Raw genomic sequence first — 19,003 nt, 5'->3', positions numbered from 1 at the left:
GATCAGGTGCTGGTAGACCATGCTGGAATGTGTTTGGGTGAATTGAAGGATTTAGTTACTGTAGCAGACTGAAAGTGAAGGTCTGGCTTGGATGGTATTCCCAAACCTGGCATCCATATCCCACATTTAGGTAGCTAAATCTGTCACTTACATGCTTTAGATACTTGTGTTAATTGCATGAATGGCAAAAAAAATTTACGTTTTTAGTGTTAGAAGTGTAAATAGCTGCTCTTCTGAAATGGCCATGGTATATATTTTTATCTCCTATGTGTTCTTCCGATGATACCACTTGCAAATGCATCATATTTGCTGTAGTATCTTACTATAGTAATGTATTAGTAACTGTAATACTATTGATGCTCCTGCAAAGAGCGCTGTAGAATATACTTTAAATACTGGCTTTTTGTACAAGTCACACAACTGCTCATTAATACCAAGAAAACAGCATGCTACTGTTCCAGGTTTTTGAAGAACCAGCACTATTGCTCTCCACCAGCTCCTGTTGCCTGCTTCATAATGCCTTTATTATTTATACTTTTACTCTTGAAAATTCAAATTTAGATTCGAAAATTTTTAGGCTTTTGTTTTTTAAAAATAATTAAAGGTGGTGAATGGACCTGATGTAATCTGTATATTGTGTGCCACGGCTAAGTAGCTGTGTAAGTAGCGCTGTGAAAGCACTGCTTGTTCTCTGAAACGAGGAATTCTTTCAGATGGCGTCACTTGCCCCCTCCTCTATGAGGCTGCTTTTCCCCTACAGTCGGAAGACTTGCTGCCAGTCATTTTCTTGCCCTGACAGTATTGCTGCAGCAAACTCTTATTTACCCGATGTTTGTACAGGGCCTAGCTCCTTATGGGTTGGCCTCTACGTACAATCAAAAATTCTGTGTTTCAGTGTACCAGTGGCTCTACTAAAGTACAATGGTTTTTTAATCATCTTTTCTTTTGATTGGTCCTTGGACTACATAGTGCTTTGTCTTAACGTGGGCTTCACACCAGGCTTTTGGATAATTTTTTTTCCTCTGCCATTCACATAGCAAGCAGTGTGCTTTCAGATATGTCCCATCTACAAAAGATCGCAGTGTTGGCCTGGTGTGTTTTACTAGTATTTGAATGGCCTAAAGAAATTATTTGGAAAGCAACAGATGCCTTTGGAAAAGAAGAAAAAAATAGTCTTGAAGAGGACATTAATGGGTCAACTGGCCCAAGAGAATAGAAAAAAGAGCAACTCAAAAGTGGTTGCTAACAAGCAGCCTTGTAATACCCGCTCAGGAAGATAACGCAGCTCCTCATGGTCCTGTTTTTGTGGTGTTATGCCTCCACTACCTCTCTCTGCATTCACCGTTCTACACAAGAAATGTAAATTGTTGCCCAGTTCATTCAAATACAATACACTCCTAAATCTGCTTTTTTCAACCACACAAAATACATATTGTCTCAGGAGGAACAAGAGACCAGGTACTCAAAAATGTGATGCAGGGTTCGTCACAGCCACAGCTCTTGGAACAGGCACCACAGGGGAGCTGTGTGCTGGCATTTTGCATAGGTAATTGTTAATGATACTAAGCTAATAGTCTGTCTGCTCGATAACGGACATCACACCAAACCCCAGGCCAACAACTGTAATGGGAGAAAGCGTTACAAGGAGCTCACAACAAAATGAAGATGCCAAGTGAAATTCCCAAATAATATGAAGACACTGAAAAAAGTCTCTGTTCCACCACTAGTGTCTTTGCTGAGCTTCTGCCCCAGCGTCAGTCATTTGACTTAGCCTCCTCTTGATGAGAGGCTATCAGGGACAGCGTACAGAAAACACTCTGAATGTGCAAGAACTCAGGAGGATTTAGCAATGTTGGGAAAGACTTGACAATTTTTAAATAACTTACTGCAATTAACGAAGAGCCAGGAATGTGAGAAAATCTCTGAAGGACTAATCAAGAATCAACAGCAGTTTGTCTTGATAGTAAAGACGGATGCATGAAATAAAACTGCTTACCACAAAATGGCTTTTGACTAAGAATGAAAAATGTCATGAAAAAGAACATGCTTTGGATAAATCTAGATTCTGTTAAAATAAATAAAAATGCAAATGCCAGTAGAAGGGGGAAAAAAAAGAAAAGAATTCTTCTGGTATAGTCACCATTGGGCACGTATTTGCATGAGGCAAGCGCAAGGAGCACAGAGTTCCTGAGTGCCAGAATAGCAACCCTGTCTTCGATGGGCAATGAAGAAGCAGGATTTACTCTCACAAACCATTAAAGGTCTATTAGGCCAGCTGGTAAGGGAGAATGAAAAAAAACCCAAAAAAATCAGTGGACTGCAGTTTCTTGTGCATCTCTTACAGTCTTTGCTAACAGTCCGCAGAGTTAAACCAGCGGCTTAAGCTAAAAGAGACAGAGAGCTTGAGAAAGGCACAAATTCCACACCACCAATGCAAGAGCAGCACTGAAAAGCAAATTAAGATGCTGCAAAGCGACCCATCACCAAAGTTCATAGTGGCCAGTGAGAAAGCGCAGAAGACGACTCTGTTCCCTAGCACCGGTCTCCTGCAGAAGTTCCAAGCTGTAGCAAAGCAGAGTGGATACGTACACAGCCAACAGAACACGCTTGATACCAGTGAAAAGATGGCAGTGGTATTCATCAGGTATCAGTGCAACTAGTTTCTCACAATTTGAAGTGGGAGTTGAATTTTAAATGAAGTTGAAATGTTAGGGTAGAGGAATGCTTGATAGGTGAGGGCAGATCAGCCAAAACTGAAAATTTCAGCAAAGTCTTTTTTGCAAAGAGAAAGTTTTACTAAAGAAACTAAGAGAATTGATATTGCTCAAATGTTGCTGGAAGAATAATAAATCTATTTAAGCTGACCAATCACCTGTGGGCTTCTGTAATCTTACATCTTGCAGAAAGCTGAAAAAGGAAGAAGTTCCAGAAATAGACTGAAACTTCTCTGAGAGCTGATGCTGATGGACAGACCGATAAGCATTTAAATTACTCAGGTGTCTCCCATATGCACATTTTTTTGTGCTAAGACGAAACTGTTCCAACATAGGTATAGACACTTGAATAAAGTTATGGTATGCTAAAGTGAGGTGGTCTCTGTAGATATTTTGGAAGGCTACAGACATACCTGAACACGGAAATTCTCCAGTTGTATGAATTTTGTGTGATTGTATATAGTTTAATTGCACCAACCAAGATACAAGAGAGCGATGTCTCACCTGATAGCATGTACTATGGTATAAATTAGAGCAAGAATACAATGAGTGACAAATTTTGTCCCCTCAAAAAATTTTAAACATAAGTCATCTTTCTTCGATTTCTACTATTTTCACAACTAGTGGCAGGCATGCCTATAACTTGGGAAAAAAAAAAAACAAAAACACAAAACCCAAACAAAAGGAAATCACTTGACATAATGAGCATACTGAGGATGAAGGTACGTCAACCTGCAGAAGTGTCCCAGGACAATTTTGCTGGTTTTATATAAATCGCCTGAAGATTCTGCAAGCTTCTGTAAGCAATATTTTTAAAAAGGAGGTATAAACCTTGAGAGAAACATGGGTCAGTTTTATTGCTGCGTGCTATTTTCCCCTACTACAGTCAAATGCTCCAGATGACAGGGAAAGGAAACCAGGCAGCTAACAGTCATAGCTAAGAGCAGAATGTTAACATTTATGGGAAGCTTACTTCCAAATGTCTGCATTTAAACTTAGTACCGAAATAATAATATAAGAGACGTATTTCACTTTGAGCACTGAAGTAACAATGCAGAAAAGACTCTTGCCCACAGGATGAACCCATGGCCGCTGGCAGACCCAGCAGGGAGGAGGAGGGCTGGGAGTTCTTCTACAGCAAGAATTGGGAAGTTCTGGAGCAGCAGCTCCACAGCGAGACACACCAGTGTGAAAAAGGAGGAGAAATATTATGGGAAATCATGTAAAACAAGTGTTTCCCATGGATAACACATGGATCAATTATTCCCAGGCAAGAGCACCTATCATCAAGGTTACCATGGACAGCCTATTCCACAGCCTACGTCCATATTCATCTCACAGTGGGATCATGTTTTGCTAACAGAGGATCAGGACTAAAATGATTACACTCATCTCTACGTTCTTGCCCTGACGTGGTTATTCATTAGGAGTTCTCCCATTAGGAGTTCTCCCTAACGACTCTTCAGTTCCTTCCTTCTAGGGAGCCACTCCTAATTCTCTCCTATTCAGGTTGGATAATGAGTCACTGACTTTAATATTAATCTTTATCAAAGCTTCCCTTACACAACCAGCATCTGGTAACAGTGAAATGCGTTGTGTCTCAGTGCTGAGAAAGCAAGCTCTTCAATGCCTTTTCCTCCATTGTGCCATTTTCTCATACGCAGACAAAGTGATGATTCCTGCAGGATTTCTGCTGCTGGTTGATGAAAAAATACCTTGTTTGCCTTCATGCCTTTGGTTAATTGCTCTTTGAGTCTATCTTAGTCCACCTGTTTTCCAGTGTAATTTTGCTTTCCATAAATTACGCTTCTTTTCTGTTTCCTTCTTGTCTGGCCAAAGTTCTAGTTGCAGCAAAACAGCTATTTGTGTCAAATAACTTGAAGCACCTTGTTTCCCCTTCTGAGTTTCCTCTCTCTTCTCTTTTACGGAGGGAGGATCATGTTTGTGGATGGGCATGTGAGCCTGGCATTCAGTTCTGCTGTGTCTACCTAACTCCATGGGAAGCACCAGGACATTAACAGCCAGGCTTCTGGTGGCAGATGCTTTTGACTAGTTTTCCTTCTTAAAAACAAAACAAACCCCCCCCACAAGTACATTTAGGAGATGTTTATACATGATTTGCCATTTATAGGACTATTGAACCTATTCAATCCAGTGAGACAATTAATGACTAATATTGATTTCTTCTTGAATGAGCTGTTGCTCAGTCCTTAAGTAAAGAATGGCCTGTCCTGGTTTTGACCAAACTTTGTACTGTGTGGTTAGAGCGCTGGATACTTTAGGCATGTCTGATCACGTGCTTTTTATGCACTTCATGTATGGCAGCACTTGTTCTTTTGACACAATTTTAGTGTGTTTGGCATATTTGGAATTCTAAAATTCTTTCTTCTTGATCTTTTTTCCTTCTATTAGCACTGTTGGTCTACTCCCCTGTTTCGTGTGTCTTTCAAAGTGTTCTACAGTGCTGTACCATTTTGATGTTATCATAACATGTGCCTGCTCTTAAAGGAAAATCAAGGAAGTCTAAGGGAAAAGTAGTTTGGAAAGAGATCGGATTATTCACTTAGGAAACCGCACCGTCAGATTATTACAAAAACAGATTTCTAGGAAGAAATGCGTATTTCTCATTGACTATTTCCATAGCTTTTCCAGTATTCTTTATTTCACTGTCCTTACGCTGTGCCAGTTGGTCTTGGATACAGACATCCACCGCACACCCTTGTGTTAGTGCTGCACTGCCTGCAAGCAAACCAACCCACTCCCTAAGAAACAGCTATTCCCCAGTGGGAATATTTACTGTAGGTGCCAATCCAGCCTGACTAAAATGTCATTAACACCACATTTCTTGTTGAGTAATAAAGTATTAATGTGAATATACAGCATGTGCAGCTTGGCATTTTCTTGACACCTGCGTAACCCGAGAACTACTCAGATGCTACATTATTATTTCAATGACAAACTGGATGCAGCTTTCGAAGCTTGGGCACTGTCCTACTTGGCTTTTTAAAAAATAATTTCATCTGGCTGAAACTGAAGAAAGCTGACTCCTGACTGCTGTTGCAGAAAAGAACAGGTTTTGTCCCCACTAGTTTATATTTATGCTCATTTACCCGTCACAGCAAGAATTCAGCCAACCTACGGACAGCAGGCCTCAAGGTACAAGCAGACACTTAAAATCTATCCAGGGTATAAAGTCCATCAAAATCACCGGGAAGTTTCACCGGCAGCAGTAAATACTCAGTTCCGGGCGAGACCAGGCGAGTCTGTAATTATTTGTAAATAACGGCCACGGCTGCCATTTCTGTCAGGAGGGGAAGGAACTCAAAAGTTAGCGGAGCCGCTCGGTCACCCCGAGGGCGGAGGGCCGGCTGCGCTGCAGCACCCCGGGCCAGGTCGAACCGCTCCGGGGGAGTATTTCGGCTGAGATCGCCAGCCCGCCGGGACCCCGTCACTGCCGGAGACCCCAGAGCAACAGGTGCCCCGCGGCACCGCTTCCCCGGCTGGCGTTCGCCATGGCGGCGGCCCCGCTGCCCCACCCCAGCCGCTAACAGCAGCGGGGCTGAGGGGAACGACGTCGCCGCCTGGGAACTTGTGGCGTGGACCGGCCCGGCGGCGCAGCGGAGGATGGTGCAGGCGCCACACGGCGGGCGGCAACGGGCCGCGGTGCCGCGCTCGCCGGGCCTAGCCCGAGGGGACTCCCGCCCCTCCCCGCGCGGCCGCTCACCTCCCTCCGCCACTCCCCCGTCTCCCACCAAGCCCCCTCCCCTTCCCCGCCACCCGCTTCCGCCCGCGCTCCCGCGCATGCTTGGGTTATGCAACCGCCGCGGCGGGCGGGCTGTACGGGCCCCGCCGCCCCAGTGCCGCAGGGCAGGGCAAGGCAGGGCAGCGCAGGGGGCCGTGAGAGCGGCGAGCACCGGGCCGGCGGCGCGGCGCCCTCCCCCGACGCCCGTGTGCGCGCCCCGCGCTGCCTGTGAGTGGCAGCAACAGCCGCCGCCAAGTCCCGCCTGTTCCGCTCTCCCTGCCGCAGGCGGCGGCGGCGGCGGGTTGGCTTCCTGCGCGCTGTGCCGCTCCCCCTCCCCCCAGCAGTCGGAGCCGCAGCGGCAGCAGCCCGGATCCCCCAGCCATGGCTCTGTGAGAGCAGCACATGGCGGCCGCAGCAGCCATGAGCCCCCCACTAATCCATACAACTCCCCCCTGAACGGCCACCGACGGCAGCCAGCGCTCCCACCCGGCTCCACCGCTCCCACCGCCCACCCGCAACTACAGCCGCCGCCGCGCCGCCCGGCCCGAGCCCAGACCCCGCCGCCGCCGCCGGGCCCCCGCTCGCCCGCCCGCCGCCGCCGACCGGTCCCTCACCATGGGAGTGCAGGGTTTCCAGGACTACATCGAGAAGCACTGCCCCAGCGCCGTGGTGCCCGTCGAGCTGCAGAAGCTGGCGCGGGGCAGCCTCGTGGGTGGGGGCCGCCAGCGGCCCCCGCAGACCCCGCTGCGCCTCCTCATCGACGCCGACAACTGCCTGCACCGGCTCTACGGCGGCTTCTACACGGACTGGGTGAGCGGCGGGCAGTGGAACCACATGCTGGGCTACCTGGCGGCCCTGGCCAAGGCCTGCTTCAACGGCAACATCGAGCTCTTCGTCTTCTTCAACGGCGCCCTGGAGAAGGCCCGGCTCCACGAATGGGTGAAGCGCCAAGGCAACGAGCGCCAGACGGCGCAGCAGATCGTCAGCCACGTTCAGAACAAGGGCACCCCGCCGCCCAAGGTCTGGTTCCTCCCGCCCGTCTGCATGGCGCACTGCATCCGCCTGGCCCTCATCCGCTTCCACATCAAGGTGAGGAGGAGACGGGTCTCCCGCCCGACCCGCGGCTCCCCAACCCTCCCCGGGGGACTGCAGCGCCCCCTCCCCGCTGCTCGCTTGCGTCCCCGCCGCTCCGCGCTAACGGCGTCGCCGCTGTAAGATGGCAGCGGGGGGCTGCCCTGGGCCTTGCCAGTGCCCGGCCTGGCAGGGGAGGGGGGGAGGGAAGGGCACCCTGCCTCTCCCCTCAGCGCCTCAAAATGTCGTCGAGGCCCGCGGGGGCGGACCAAGTTTCGGCGGCCTCAATCCCCGGGGGATTTTGCTATTTATACAGCGCTGCCGGTCGCCCCGCAGGCCTGCGCGGGGCGGCGGGGCGACCGGCAGTGCCCAGGGCCTCACGGATTCTCCTGGCTGTGAAGCCAGTCCCAGCAGCAGAGAGGTTTTTGCCTCCATGTTCTTTCGGGGCCGCTGCTCCGTTGACTCAAAATGTCCCTTCTTGCCCAGGCCCCCCCCCCGGCCTCCGCTCGGGAGGGTGGTGAGGCTGGGACTTTGGTATCGCAGGTGAGAGCGGCTGACCGAAAGCATAGTAATCTAATTAATTATTAAGACGAAGCAGAAAAAAAAATCAGTTTAGTTATCGCGCGTGGTGGGTCTGCAACAAGTTCTCTACTGAGGCGAGATGTTTAAACTTGTGCTGAGGGTGAAATCGCTTGCTCCAAAACACAGAGATTCGTGTTTATGAAGGTGAGGGTTTTGCTCGGTATTGCCCAAATTTATTAACAAGCTTTTGATCGAGTGTAGAATAATCTATTCCTTACTCTGTCACGGCAGACACTTCCAGTTTGTGGGGTCAGGAGCACCGATCTGACAGTTCTTCACTTAAAGTTATTATTTTAAGGGGGGAGCCTGTGTGTTCTGATAATATAAACAACACTTCAGGCGGGAGCTGGGGTCCATGGTGATCATGCCCTGACACCAAGGCCACGATTTTAAAGGTTGTAGAATATTAATATGTCACATCTCTCCATACAGCATTGGTGATTTATGATGGTTTCTGTTAAGCCAAGCGATTGTGTATACTGAAACACAAGACGCCAGAAAAACAAGCCCTGGGATGAAGCTGCAATGTTAAGAGTTGCTTGTTCCGTTTTCCCACTAGGGATGGAAAGAGCAGCAGGAGTGCATACTCGTAGGCTTTATTATCATATATTACTTCTGTGTGTAGAAAAATATTATGCAACCTCTAGAGCTGCACATTTGATCACTAGCAGCAACTTAATGTTATCTGGCTTTTGCACAGCCCTTTCAGCAGATTTAAAAAATTCAGGCCAGGTTGCAGTCCTGGGGTAAAGATGACTCTCTTGAGGTGCTTGCCCAAAAGGTGACTTTGGGTGAAGTTTGTCCTAGTTCTGCCAATGGAGTGAGAGTTGCTGTGGCTCCCTCTTAACGCCGTGCTTGCTTGGCCAGACCCATCCTTGGAGGAACACGTTCCCTTCAGCTCCCTGCTCGCTGGGCTAGTGTGAAGCCACCCGTGAAGCCAACCGGGGCAGGCAATGGGATTCAGCCCAGTTGGCGGTGGAAGTCCCACCCTGTGGTGGCCCTGGCCACGCTTGGCCCCCGTGGGCCAGTCGCGCCAGGCCAAGCGCCTGTGGAACGAACTGGAAACAGAGGCAAAGCTTGTTCTTGTAGGGCATGTCGAGCTTCACTGAATGTGATGCCTTGGGCTCAGCGCTTGGTTAAAGTGAAGAGGTTATGGCCCTGTCTGCTGTGGTAATGTGTTTTCCTGGTCAGCATAGAAGCAAAATCACGTATGTGTTTTAGATATGAATGATGGTGGGAATTTGAATGATAGCAAAAACATCCTCTCATTCGAATTTTTTTTTTCTGTAGCTAGGAAATACTTTTTAAGCAAAAAGTTTTAGGGACTGTGCAGTGAAGGTATTTACCTTGATCTGGTTATATTGCATTATAAATCTTCCTTAATTTGTTATTGAGACTTAGATATAATTAGTAAAAGCAATGAATGGGCTAGAATAAGAATTTGTTTTGCTTATAATTTGTTAAACTGGATACTTTGTTTAGTGCAATATTGAAACACAGAGTACACAACAGGAAGCCAGCTGTTTTGATACTGATAGGAATTTGGTATTTGTAATAAGTCTTGGGGCATGTTGAACTAGCTGTTAGTCTTTTAAATGCATTGTCTCAGACCTCCTTCCTTTCTGTTGAAGTACATCCCAGCCCAATAAAGTTGCCACATTTGACAGTGGCGTCACCTGTAGCACTTTGTTTACTTTCAAGCTTAGCTGCAGCATCAGCTCCTTTACAATTTCTCAGTAATAGGCCTATTTTTAATCTCTGGAAACAGTTTTAGGAGTGAGAGGACACATCATCCTGAGTCCCTTTTCTATCATTTAAAAAAAGAAATACAACCCCCTCCAGTTGTGATGGGGAAGGTTTGGGGGATGGATATCTCTGGGCTTTAGGTTAACACTGAGGGTTGGCAAGTGCTTCTTACCAAATACTGGCTAGGGGGGAGAGTTGCTGTTAGGAACGTTCGTATCGCTGAGCCACCAGTGTGCATGTCCAAACTGCACTGGTTCTCTGAACTGGTCAGATATCTTGGAGATGGGAAGGATATCAGCAGCTCCCATTTGATGCTTCATTTGTACAGCTGTTAAGAAATTGCAGATAGCTCTGTTCTTAGTGGATTCATTTTGAGGTTAGGAAATATATTTCATGCTTATAGCGGTAACATGCATAATACACCTCAAAGATGCTGCTGAACTTAAATCGCATTCCTTCTCTGCCTTTCTTCTTCTCTTACACAGTTTATTATCTTTCTAAATCTGCTTGATTGCATAGATCTTTCTCTAAACCTTCCTCCAGTTTTATTCATGTTCTCCCTTGTGCTCACTTTCTAGCGACGCTCCTCGTGGGCAAAGAGCAAATGCATCTTGAAGGTGTGATTTTTATTTGCATGTATGGGTGATATTTTTAAATTTACATATGCATAAGACAGTTGTCAAATTTCTCCTGTTTTCTGGCTTTGTTTTGAGAAGTTGAGTTTGAGAATACTGATTAATTTGAAATATGAAACTGATTTTCATATTTTCAGAAAACATTTGAGGCTTGAGTAGCAGGCTTCTGTGCAGAGCTAGGAACCAGCTATGAATTAAACTATTCTGATAATGAGAGGGGAGAAAAAGAGTAATGTCTTCCATCTAGAACAGTTATAAATTGCTTGCAGATGGTTTCAGCAGGATGTAAAAATAACAGGTTCCTCCAAGTTACAACAAATACTGTATGGGTTCTTAGCTTAATTGTGACCTGGTATTTTTCTGTCTTGGGGAGGGGGGAATAATTCTTAAAAGAAATTTTTGATGCAGACCTGGTTTGCTAAAATTTAAATATTTAAGCAGTGGAGATCTTAACATCTTTAGTACCTTGGTGAGAGTTTGTTTTGTTCTCTGAGTCTAAATGTCCATGTGCCTGTTTATTCGGACAGGATTCTGTTTCTGATCCAGCACCATTAATGCTTACACAAGATTTAGACTTGAAAATTATACTGATCTCCTGTCTGTGGTTTCTTCCGCGTCCCCCCTCCTTGGGTTGATTTTGAAGCGCGCATGTTGCCTGGATATGGTTGCATCTTTGAACTCTCCTTTTGTGAGAGCTGTAAGCTGTTTCTCTGACTCTCATCTTGTTAGAAGAGTTTTATGTTGCGGATTAACTGTACCTTGGTAGATTCAGCTCTTTTTCCTGTGACAGTTGAATTATTTGAATGTGGATTCTAGTATTACCTACACATACTGCAGTTTCATGCTCACAGCTTGCTGTGTTAGGATGGCTATATAAAATGGGGAGGGAGGGAACCTGGAGGCTATGGAAGTGGAGGAAATAGTGTATAGGGGATCAGAGCAGGCTGCACACAGTTTCCTTTTGTGTCATCTGCACACCCAGTGCTGCAAGAAGAGTTCTTACTTTGTTTTTTATAGATGGTCTGTGGTTGTCATGAATGCAAATATGTTGATTTTGGATATATGTGTACTATTCAAATCTATCCTTTAAAAAAAGGGGGGGTGGAATTTTTGTAATTTAAAACCTCTAAGGATTTGGGGGGATATGGTAAAGCCTAAATTGCCCTCCTTGAGTTAGTAACTGTATAAATCTGATATCTTCAATTTTTTTCCAGAGATGTTTACAGTCTCTTCCAATTCTGTGTACAGCAGGCAGATGTCATGCTAGGTGACAGTATAATTATTAGAAAAATAATTATGTTCATTTTTCTCACAAATGGAAGTAAATTTCAAAACCACTTTGATACAGTCTGTCAAGCATGTTTCTGAAGAAGTAACATCATTTTCTTAAAGACTATAAAGTGGTAGCATTAGGAGTAGAGAACTTAGTGAGCTGGTTATTGATCATAGGAGTATCTCGGAGAGTGAGGTGCTGGCTGTTCAGCTGCTCAGGATTTTGCTTGAGAGGGAACATCTTGTGAAGCTACATGGGAAAAATTTTACATACCTAATCTGAAGATGGTAATTCAGTGTCAGGTTCAGGAAGTGTAAGGGATGAGTAGAAAAGAAAAGGTTGCTGTAAACTTGCTGTTGAAGAAAAGCTCTTTGAGAGGTAGAGGACTGCAGGACTGTTGGGGGGGGCTGTAGAGGTGTAGGACCCTCGCTCACGTTCTGCAGGGCTTAAGCTGCAGAGGAAATAAGTAGCATCACTGGCGCTAACACTGTAGTTATTTATGTGTACTGAGGAGACAAGCTAATAGTTTTGTACTAGTCTATTTTAGGATAGCTTGCTTTCTACGTTGTTAAAATTGAATACTCAATTCAGGGTAGGTTATACCAATACCCAACTTTTCTGAGTCACTGAATGTTTATTATGTATGTGGACAGTAAAAGCATCAGGCATCAAAAGCACTCAGCTGGCTTAATTGTTGTGTGCTTGTATGCAACCACAGTTGTAACAGTTCCTGACAGTGTGTGGAAATGCAGGACTGTAGGTCGTTGTGGGGTTTTTTGTTTTAATCTTCTCAGTAAGAAAGGTTTGCTTTCTAATTTCCAACATTAGGAATTGGTCCATGTCTCCCCTGCACATGTCTGTTCCAGTCATCTGATTGCCATAATCTAAATTATGTGCTATGCTAGGCAATGTGAGTTGAGAGGTGAAGTCTGGGCTATAAACTTGAACCGGTTTGCACCATCAGAGACAGCTGTGCATAAATGAAAAGGCTGAAAGTGGAAAGAGGAAAAAAATTGGTTTGGCTTAACACAACAAGGTAGACATCTGAAAGGTCAAGAAAGTTACCTCTGTTCGCCTAGGGTTATGTTTGTTTCTTGTAAAACAGGGCTGCAGAGCTTTAAAAGGGATTGTGTGATGGCTTTTTAAGGAGGCATCTTGGCTTGCTGAACTGCTTAAGTATCCACAGCCCTAAGATTTTTCCCAAGAGTTAACACAGACATTGGTATAGTGATGTGTTTAGAGTTTGCGTTTCTGTTAATAAACAGTTACTTCAGATGAGTTCAGTAATACCAAACGCTGCTTCAGTGTGTAGGCTTCGCGTTGTGTTTCCGAGCGCTCCTTGCATCCTGTCCATATGTGCTGTGTCATTGGATTTTTTAAATCACTTTAAATATATGGCAAGTGTTTTAAATGCACGTATGTAGTTTCAGAAAGACCCAATATATCGTAATACACGTGATAAATCAGTACTGCAATTTAACACTGTAGCTAATTGCTCTGTCTTCCACTGTAGGTTGCACAGAGCATTGAGGATCATCATCAAGAAGTAATTGCTTTCTGCAGAGAAAAAGGTTTCCATGGTTTGATTGCCTATGACTCCGATTATGCATTGTGCAACATCCCTTACTATTTCAGTGCCCATGCCCTAAAACTGAGCCGTAATGGGAAAAGTCTCACAACAAGCCAGTACCTAATGCATGAAGTTGCCAAGCAACTGGACCTGAATCCAAATCGCTTTCCTATTTTTGCTGCTCTTTTAGGTAAGTGAAGTAATAAAAGAAGTCGTTGCTGCTAGTCAGACTATGATTTCAGTTTTTATTAACTGTTATAAAGTGTGTGTATGATTTGACAAAGCACCTAGGGAAAGACATTGCTTTGTTTCAGACATTCCTACTATACCAGAGGTGGGCTGGATGCTTTTTGTGAGGCCAGACATGCCAAGTTTGTAGAGACTTGTGAGCAATGCAAATTGTGGCTGTTTAGAAACAAGAGTAGAAAGTAAGAATTCTTCAAAGCGCTGCCTAGCCAAAATGTTCTAGTGGGTGAGGGCAGAATCAGGACAATCGCGCTTCCGCTAGTTTGGGTCTCATATAGTATATGAGGTCTACTTTTAATAGTATGCTTTCCAGACTGCGAAAGCATACTTCTGTCCTATTCTGTCTTCTACCTAAAAACAACGTATATGGAGTGAAGGTTTTTGGATTGCAGGGGCTTTTTTTCCTTCAGAAATGAGTATTGGACAAATAGGACAGCACGTCAGCTGCACCAGAAATGTATTATACTATCTAACTGAGTGAAACTCCACGTTACTGAAAGCACAGGTGACCAGCATCTTGCCATTCTGTTAGTATTCCGTTCGATAGTTTCTTAGCACTCCTGCTTCTAATGCTAAATGGTGTAGTATCTTTAAGGACAATTTTAACACAGCAGTGGCAGAGAATAGCTGTCATACTCTCAGGTAGAATAATGAAATAATTAGTAATAAAGTTGACTCCAATGATAAGATCTATTTAGAGCAGCATTCTAACTTCTTCTGGGGTAAATAAGCACGGAGCAGCCATGTTGTTGATCTTGTACTGAGCAAACAAGTTGAGAAAACTGGACTTTTTGTTTTCTCACTGACTTTGTGTTTTAGTATGGGTACGTAATAGAAGAGTAAAACTTCTCATTCAAAAGCTGTGAATTAGAGAGGCTATCTATTATTGCTTTAACATACTGACATTGTAGTAGTCTTGAATATTAAATGGGTTCTAGTCCAGGCAGGTACCTCCATGTTAAGAAGGAAAGAACCATTGCATCTTCCAGCAGGAAGCCACGAATATTTGACTAGTTGAAGTTGCTTTTTGTTACTGTATGTTTTCTCATCTCTAGAGTGGTTACCTGCCTGTGTGGCTGTGGGAGGAATGGCAGATAAATGGCTAAGCTGCAGTTTAAAACAAAAACTGTAAATGGCATGACAGGCTACTATTGCTAGGCTGTGTTTTGGAGTCTATAAGTTGTTGCATGCCAATTCAGTGAGTAGGAATTACTGCTTGAAAAGCAGTTTCACAGTTGCAGATATGCTTTATGGAATTAATGGGAAGTACATGTGAATGACGTCATTTTAACTTGTCACAGAATTACAGCTGCATGGCCAGCTGAGGCATTGCTTGGTAATATTAAGTGGTAGGTGAAAAATACTCTGGTAAATTTTCTGAAGGTTTTGCAATTTTATGCAAGAAGCTCTTGAATATTTTTCTCTCTTGGTATCTTACACAAGAAAGTATTTTTCAGTTTGCTCTGACGAGAGACACTTGATTTCCTTTCACATGATTACTAGAGAGATATTTTGTAGCATTTTTTTTTTTTCCAAATTGGTACAAAGGTTAACAAAAATCTGGTTCAGCTACAAGTTCAGTTTTGTATATTCTCTTGCATTTCTTTTATATGTGTTTTCAGTATGAATAAGCAGAATAAATTTAAGTATATGGAAGTCAGGGTTAGAACCGAAGATACTTCAGAGGTTTTCCTGTGATGAGGTTTGGTTTGTTGTTTTTGGTGGTTTTTTGGTTTGGTTTTTTTTTATATATTAGTGAATATTAGGAAATGTAGGTATTTGGTGATACAATGATTATATAAGCTTACAACAACAAACATACTGCTTGACTTAAAGTACTGGCAACATTTTTTAGCTTTTGCAACCTGAGGAATATAGTAACTTCAGGGTTTTTTTAATGAAATACTGAATGCACATAGGCACATAATTGTGTGTAATGTGGCATATGTTTAAAGCAGCATAGCTCATTGAGGTCTACATTTTTACTTTTTTTTAATCGTCTGAGGGCTTGTCTGTTTATGGGTTATTTTGCCCTTGCTCCTGTGGCCTCTTTGGGTCTCTGTTGAACCTGATAAGTAGAATAAAGAAAATCACAATGGGAAGGAATGAGTGAGCACTTGAGTGAGCACTTGATTACATGGGAAGGCATGTGAATCTGTTACATTGCTCTTCTGTTCTGGGTATATCAATGTAACTCCGTGTGCTAGTACTTTGTTTAGGAATAAGTTATTATATTCTGAAAGAATTGCAGTTAAGCTGCTGGTTTAATGTTTACAATTACAGAAGGCCAAAACTTACCACGATAGCTGTATCAGGATTCAGCTTTAGGTCTGCAAATCTGTATGTGGAAAACTCAAACTTCTTTGCTTTCAGATACTTTATCATTAACTTCATGGGTCAGTTTGGGGATGCTGAAAAGAAAAAAATCTTGGAATGGTTCAGCAGTTGGAGGAGCCTGAGGAATGACACCTAACTGGTCAATTAAAAAAACGTTCTGAGTAGTGAATTACTTGGGATTGAGTTATGTTCAGGGATAAAGTCTCTATTCCAGCAAAGTATTTTTCTGACTGTACCAACTAGGGAGGTTTTTAAAGATTACTTTCTGAGAAGGTTATGTATGCATTGTGGTTGGATGGTTTGTTTTATAGCTTTTTCCTTCTTACAGCTTTGCATGCAGAAGTGTTTTGTAGTTCTAGCTTTACGATATAAGGAGTGTCCTTGTCATGGGTAGCTAAAATGCGCCCAAGGTAGTGTCCTCTGAGAGTGTGCTCTTAAAAAGTTCTAATTGCTGTTGTTGTAAACAAGGAGTTCATTTGGGTTCTTTTGTAAATTTTGACTCAAATACTTCAGAATTATTATTTAAAAAAAAAACCAAAACCAACCCAAGCTTCAGCAGTAGAAAAACATAGAGTGAGGTATAGGGCTGTAATTCAGTGAACTCTTTAGAAAGGGCAATGGCTTAAGTTAGCATCTAATTGCTTTAAAAAACCCTAAGGCGTACACTATAATAAGCCATTAAAATGGGAAAAATCAATATATGTTGAGGTTGTTCAGCCAGGTCAAGAAATAGAGGTTGCTTATGTAACGTGCTGTTGCACCTGCATTACTAAATCCTGTTGAGGTTCCCTTAATAGAACATGCCAGGTTGAGGTTGACACCATGTGTTGTGACTGGCTCTGTTGCTTCTGTGAGTGAGCTGGGTTTCATGGAAGAGTGCCCCTCGAGCAAAGGGAGGTGTATTTTGCTGCAGCGGCAGCACGCTAATTAGGTTCTTCTGGAGTAATAAACAGGTATCTGCAGGTTTAATCTCTTTTTGTTAACCATGGCGATTGGGAGTCAAGGACTGATTGCAAATTTGTTTGCTGTATGTAAAAACAGTATGTAACTTTTTATGGTGTACTTAAATGAAGTTCTGCATTATGTTCTAGGTAATCATATTCTACCTGATGAAGATTTGGCTTCCTTTCATTGGAGTTTACTTGGTCCAGAACATCCTCTAGCTTCACTTAAGGTACAAATTTAATGTAACTATGAGCGATTAAGCTAAAATCAATCAGAATGGTTATTCAGAGCAGTGTAATAGGTTAATTCACAGCAGCTATGCAAGGCGCTTGTTCTCGGTCACCCTCTGGTGTCCCAGTCCCTCTCTGTTGGCTGCAGAGGATACCTGGGGCGATTAGCCTTACAAGGCTAAACTTAGCCTTTGTGATCCCCCTCAGTGCCCTTCAGCTGCATGAGCCACATAGCTGCAGTGTGGTTTGGCTTTGAGATTGTAGCTTCTTACTCTCTTTTTTTTTTTTTTTAAGAGGAGGATTTTTTGTTTAGTGCTGTTCTTCAATTGTCAAAAATAGTTAGCTGGCTATCTTCCTACCACATTGTTTTTATTTTCTTCTGATTGGAGTTTGTGTGTAATAGTCAGTTTTCTGTACTTCTTAAAGTGTAAATATGCTAGAGAACAGGTTGTACAAGAAAGCTAATGTGGCCTTGAGTAGATTTTTTTTTTTTCTTTATTTTATTTTAAGACAAGTAACTTGTGTCTGATGCTCTTAGTTTGTAGTATGTCTGTTCTGCTGCTTCATCACACTTGCTTTGTGCATCTGCCAAGTAGGCAGCTATAAAAGGGAAACTGGACGCATCAGAGGATGGGATAATAGTGACCTTTCTTCCTCTCTGCCAAAATAGGCATATCTTTTGCCCTTTCTCCTAAGGTGTACCGTGCAGGAAATCAATTTGCTTTTTGTAATTTCTGTAAGATTGTTTTGTTACATCTACAACAAAAATAGGTGGGTTTTTTCCCCTTCTGTTCCAAAAGTTTATTAAGCATTGAAAAATTGTAACTTATTTTGCCGAAGGTAGAATTTAAAAACAGATTCAAGATTTTCAGCAGAGTTTTTAAGGCTTGCATGTGCATTGCTTAGTGAACAGCTGTGACAATTTGATGTTAATGCTCATCCCCTATTTTGCTGCCGCTCCTGTGTTTAGAAAGGTAAGTGTCAGCACATTGTAGTGGCAAAAAATATGCATGCGTGTTTGCTACTTCCTTGTAAAACTTGAGCTGAAAAACTGAACGTGTGTGCCTGTATTTTCATTTTTTACTAAAAAGGTTAAAATGTAGGACTTCTGTCAAAGTGGTTGATAAACTTTCTGATGTTCAAAATACTTTCCTGTGTTTTAGGCTGGGTAGACTTGTTTTAAAGCCAGTTCAGAGTATGACATCAGACACCTAGACCTTCTGAAAAGCCTTCTAAATATATACTGAATTACTTGACTAGTATGAAAATTAGGTATTTGTCATCTTTGCTTCTAGATTTACGTTTTCAGTGGAGACACTAATTGGACTTTGTAGCTGGCATACTAAGGAAATGAAACTTGTTTCCTTAGAGTGTCACTGGGCTGTCCTAGGCAGACCTCCCTGTATTTATTTAATCTGTTGGCCAATGTTAATCAGATATGAAAGCAGTTCCCATTTGGCTGTTAGAGGCTCTGTGAAAACTGATACACTGTTATTGGTGAAAAAGACCCAAATTGGAGCCCTCACTGGGGGAAGAGGCTAGCACAACAGCATTTGTTTAATTTCACAGCTTGCTGGCCAGTTTTTAAGTACATAGCCCAAAACTAACTGTAGCATTTCTGTCCTCTGGCCGATAATGATGTTGAAGGGAGAGAAAGAAGGGCTAAAGCAACAAGGACACAAGGCTGCAGGAAACCAGTCTTCATCAGTTACTGGTCATGGAGCAACTTTTTTTAAAAATTTTTTTAGCTTCGGTTTCAACAGTGCTCATGGTTTGAAATTATAACTTACTTCAGTAGCTCATTAATTCAGTTTAATTTCGTTAGACACACTAGTATGTCAGTGATGTCATTACAGCTCACCATGTAGAGGCCTTTTCTGTTAATTGTAGATGTGCAGAAAGCAGTATTTCT

The 19,003-nt window shown here is 43.3% G+C and overlaps 1 protein-coding gene across 4 annotated transcripts in view; it reads left to right on the top strand.

Annotated features, from left to right (window-relative positions):
- Positions 1–7,071: 7,071 nt before the first annotated feature.
- Positions 7,072–19,003, top strand: part of FAM120A (family with sequence similarity 120 member A) — a 53,868-nt gene continuing 41,936 nt past the window's right edge. For all 4 annotated transcript variants that reach the window (XM_086470600.1, XM_009960595.2, XM_086470599.1 and 1 more), the window contains exons 1-3: positions 7,072–7,545; positions 13,277–13,523; positions 17,008–17,090. In XM_086470600.1, coding sequence (XP_086326726.1) covers positions 7,072–7,545; positions 13,277–13,523; positions 17,008–17,090 — 804 coding nt within the window. The remainder of the gene's footprint in view (positions 7,546–13,276; positions 13,524–17,007; positions 17,091–19,003) is intronic.

This window comes from Leptosomus discolor, chromosome 9 (genome assembly GCF_034619465.1).
Source record: "Leptosomus discolor isolate bLepDis1 chromosome 9, bLepDis1.hap2, whole genome shotgun sequence".
NCBI lineage: Eukaryota > Metazoa > Chordata > Aves > Leptosomiformes > Leptosomidae > Leptosomus > Leptosomus discolor.
This window is presented reverse-complemented; position numbering and strand designations above follow the sequence as displayed.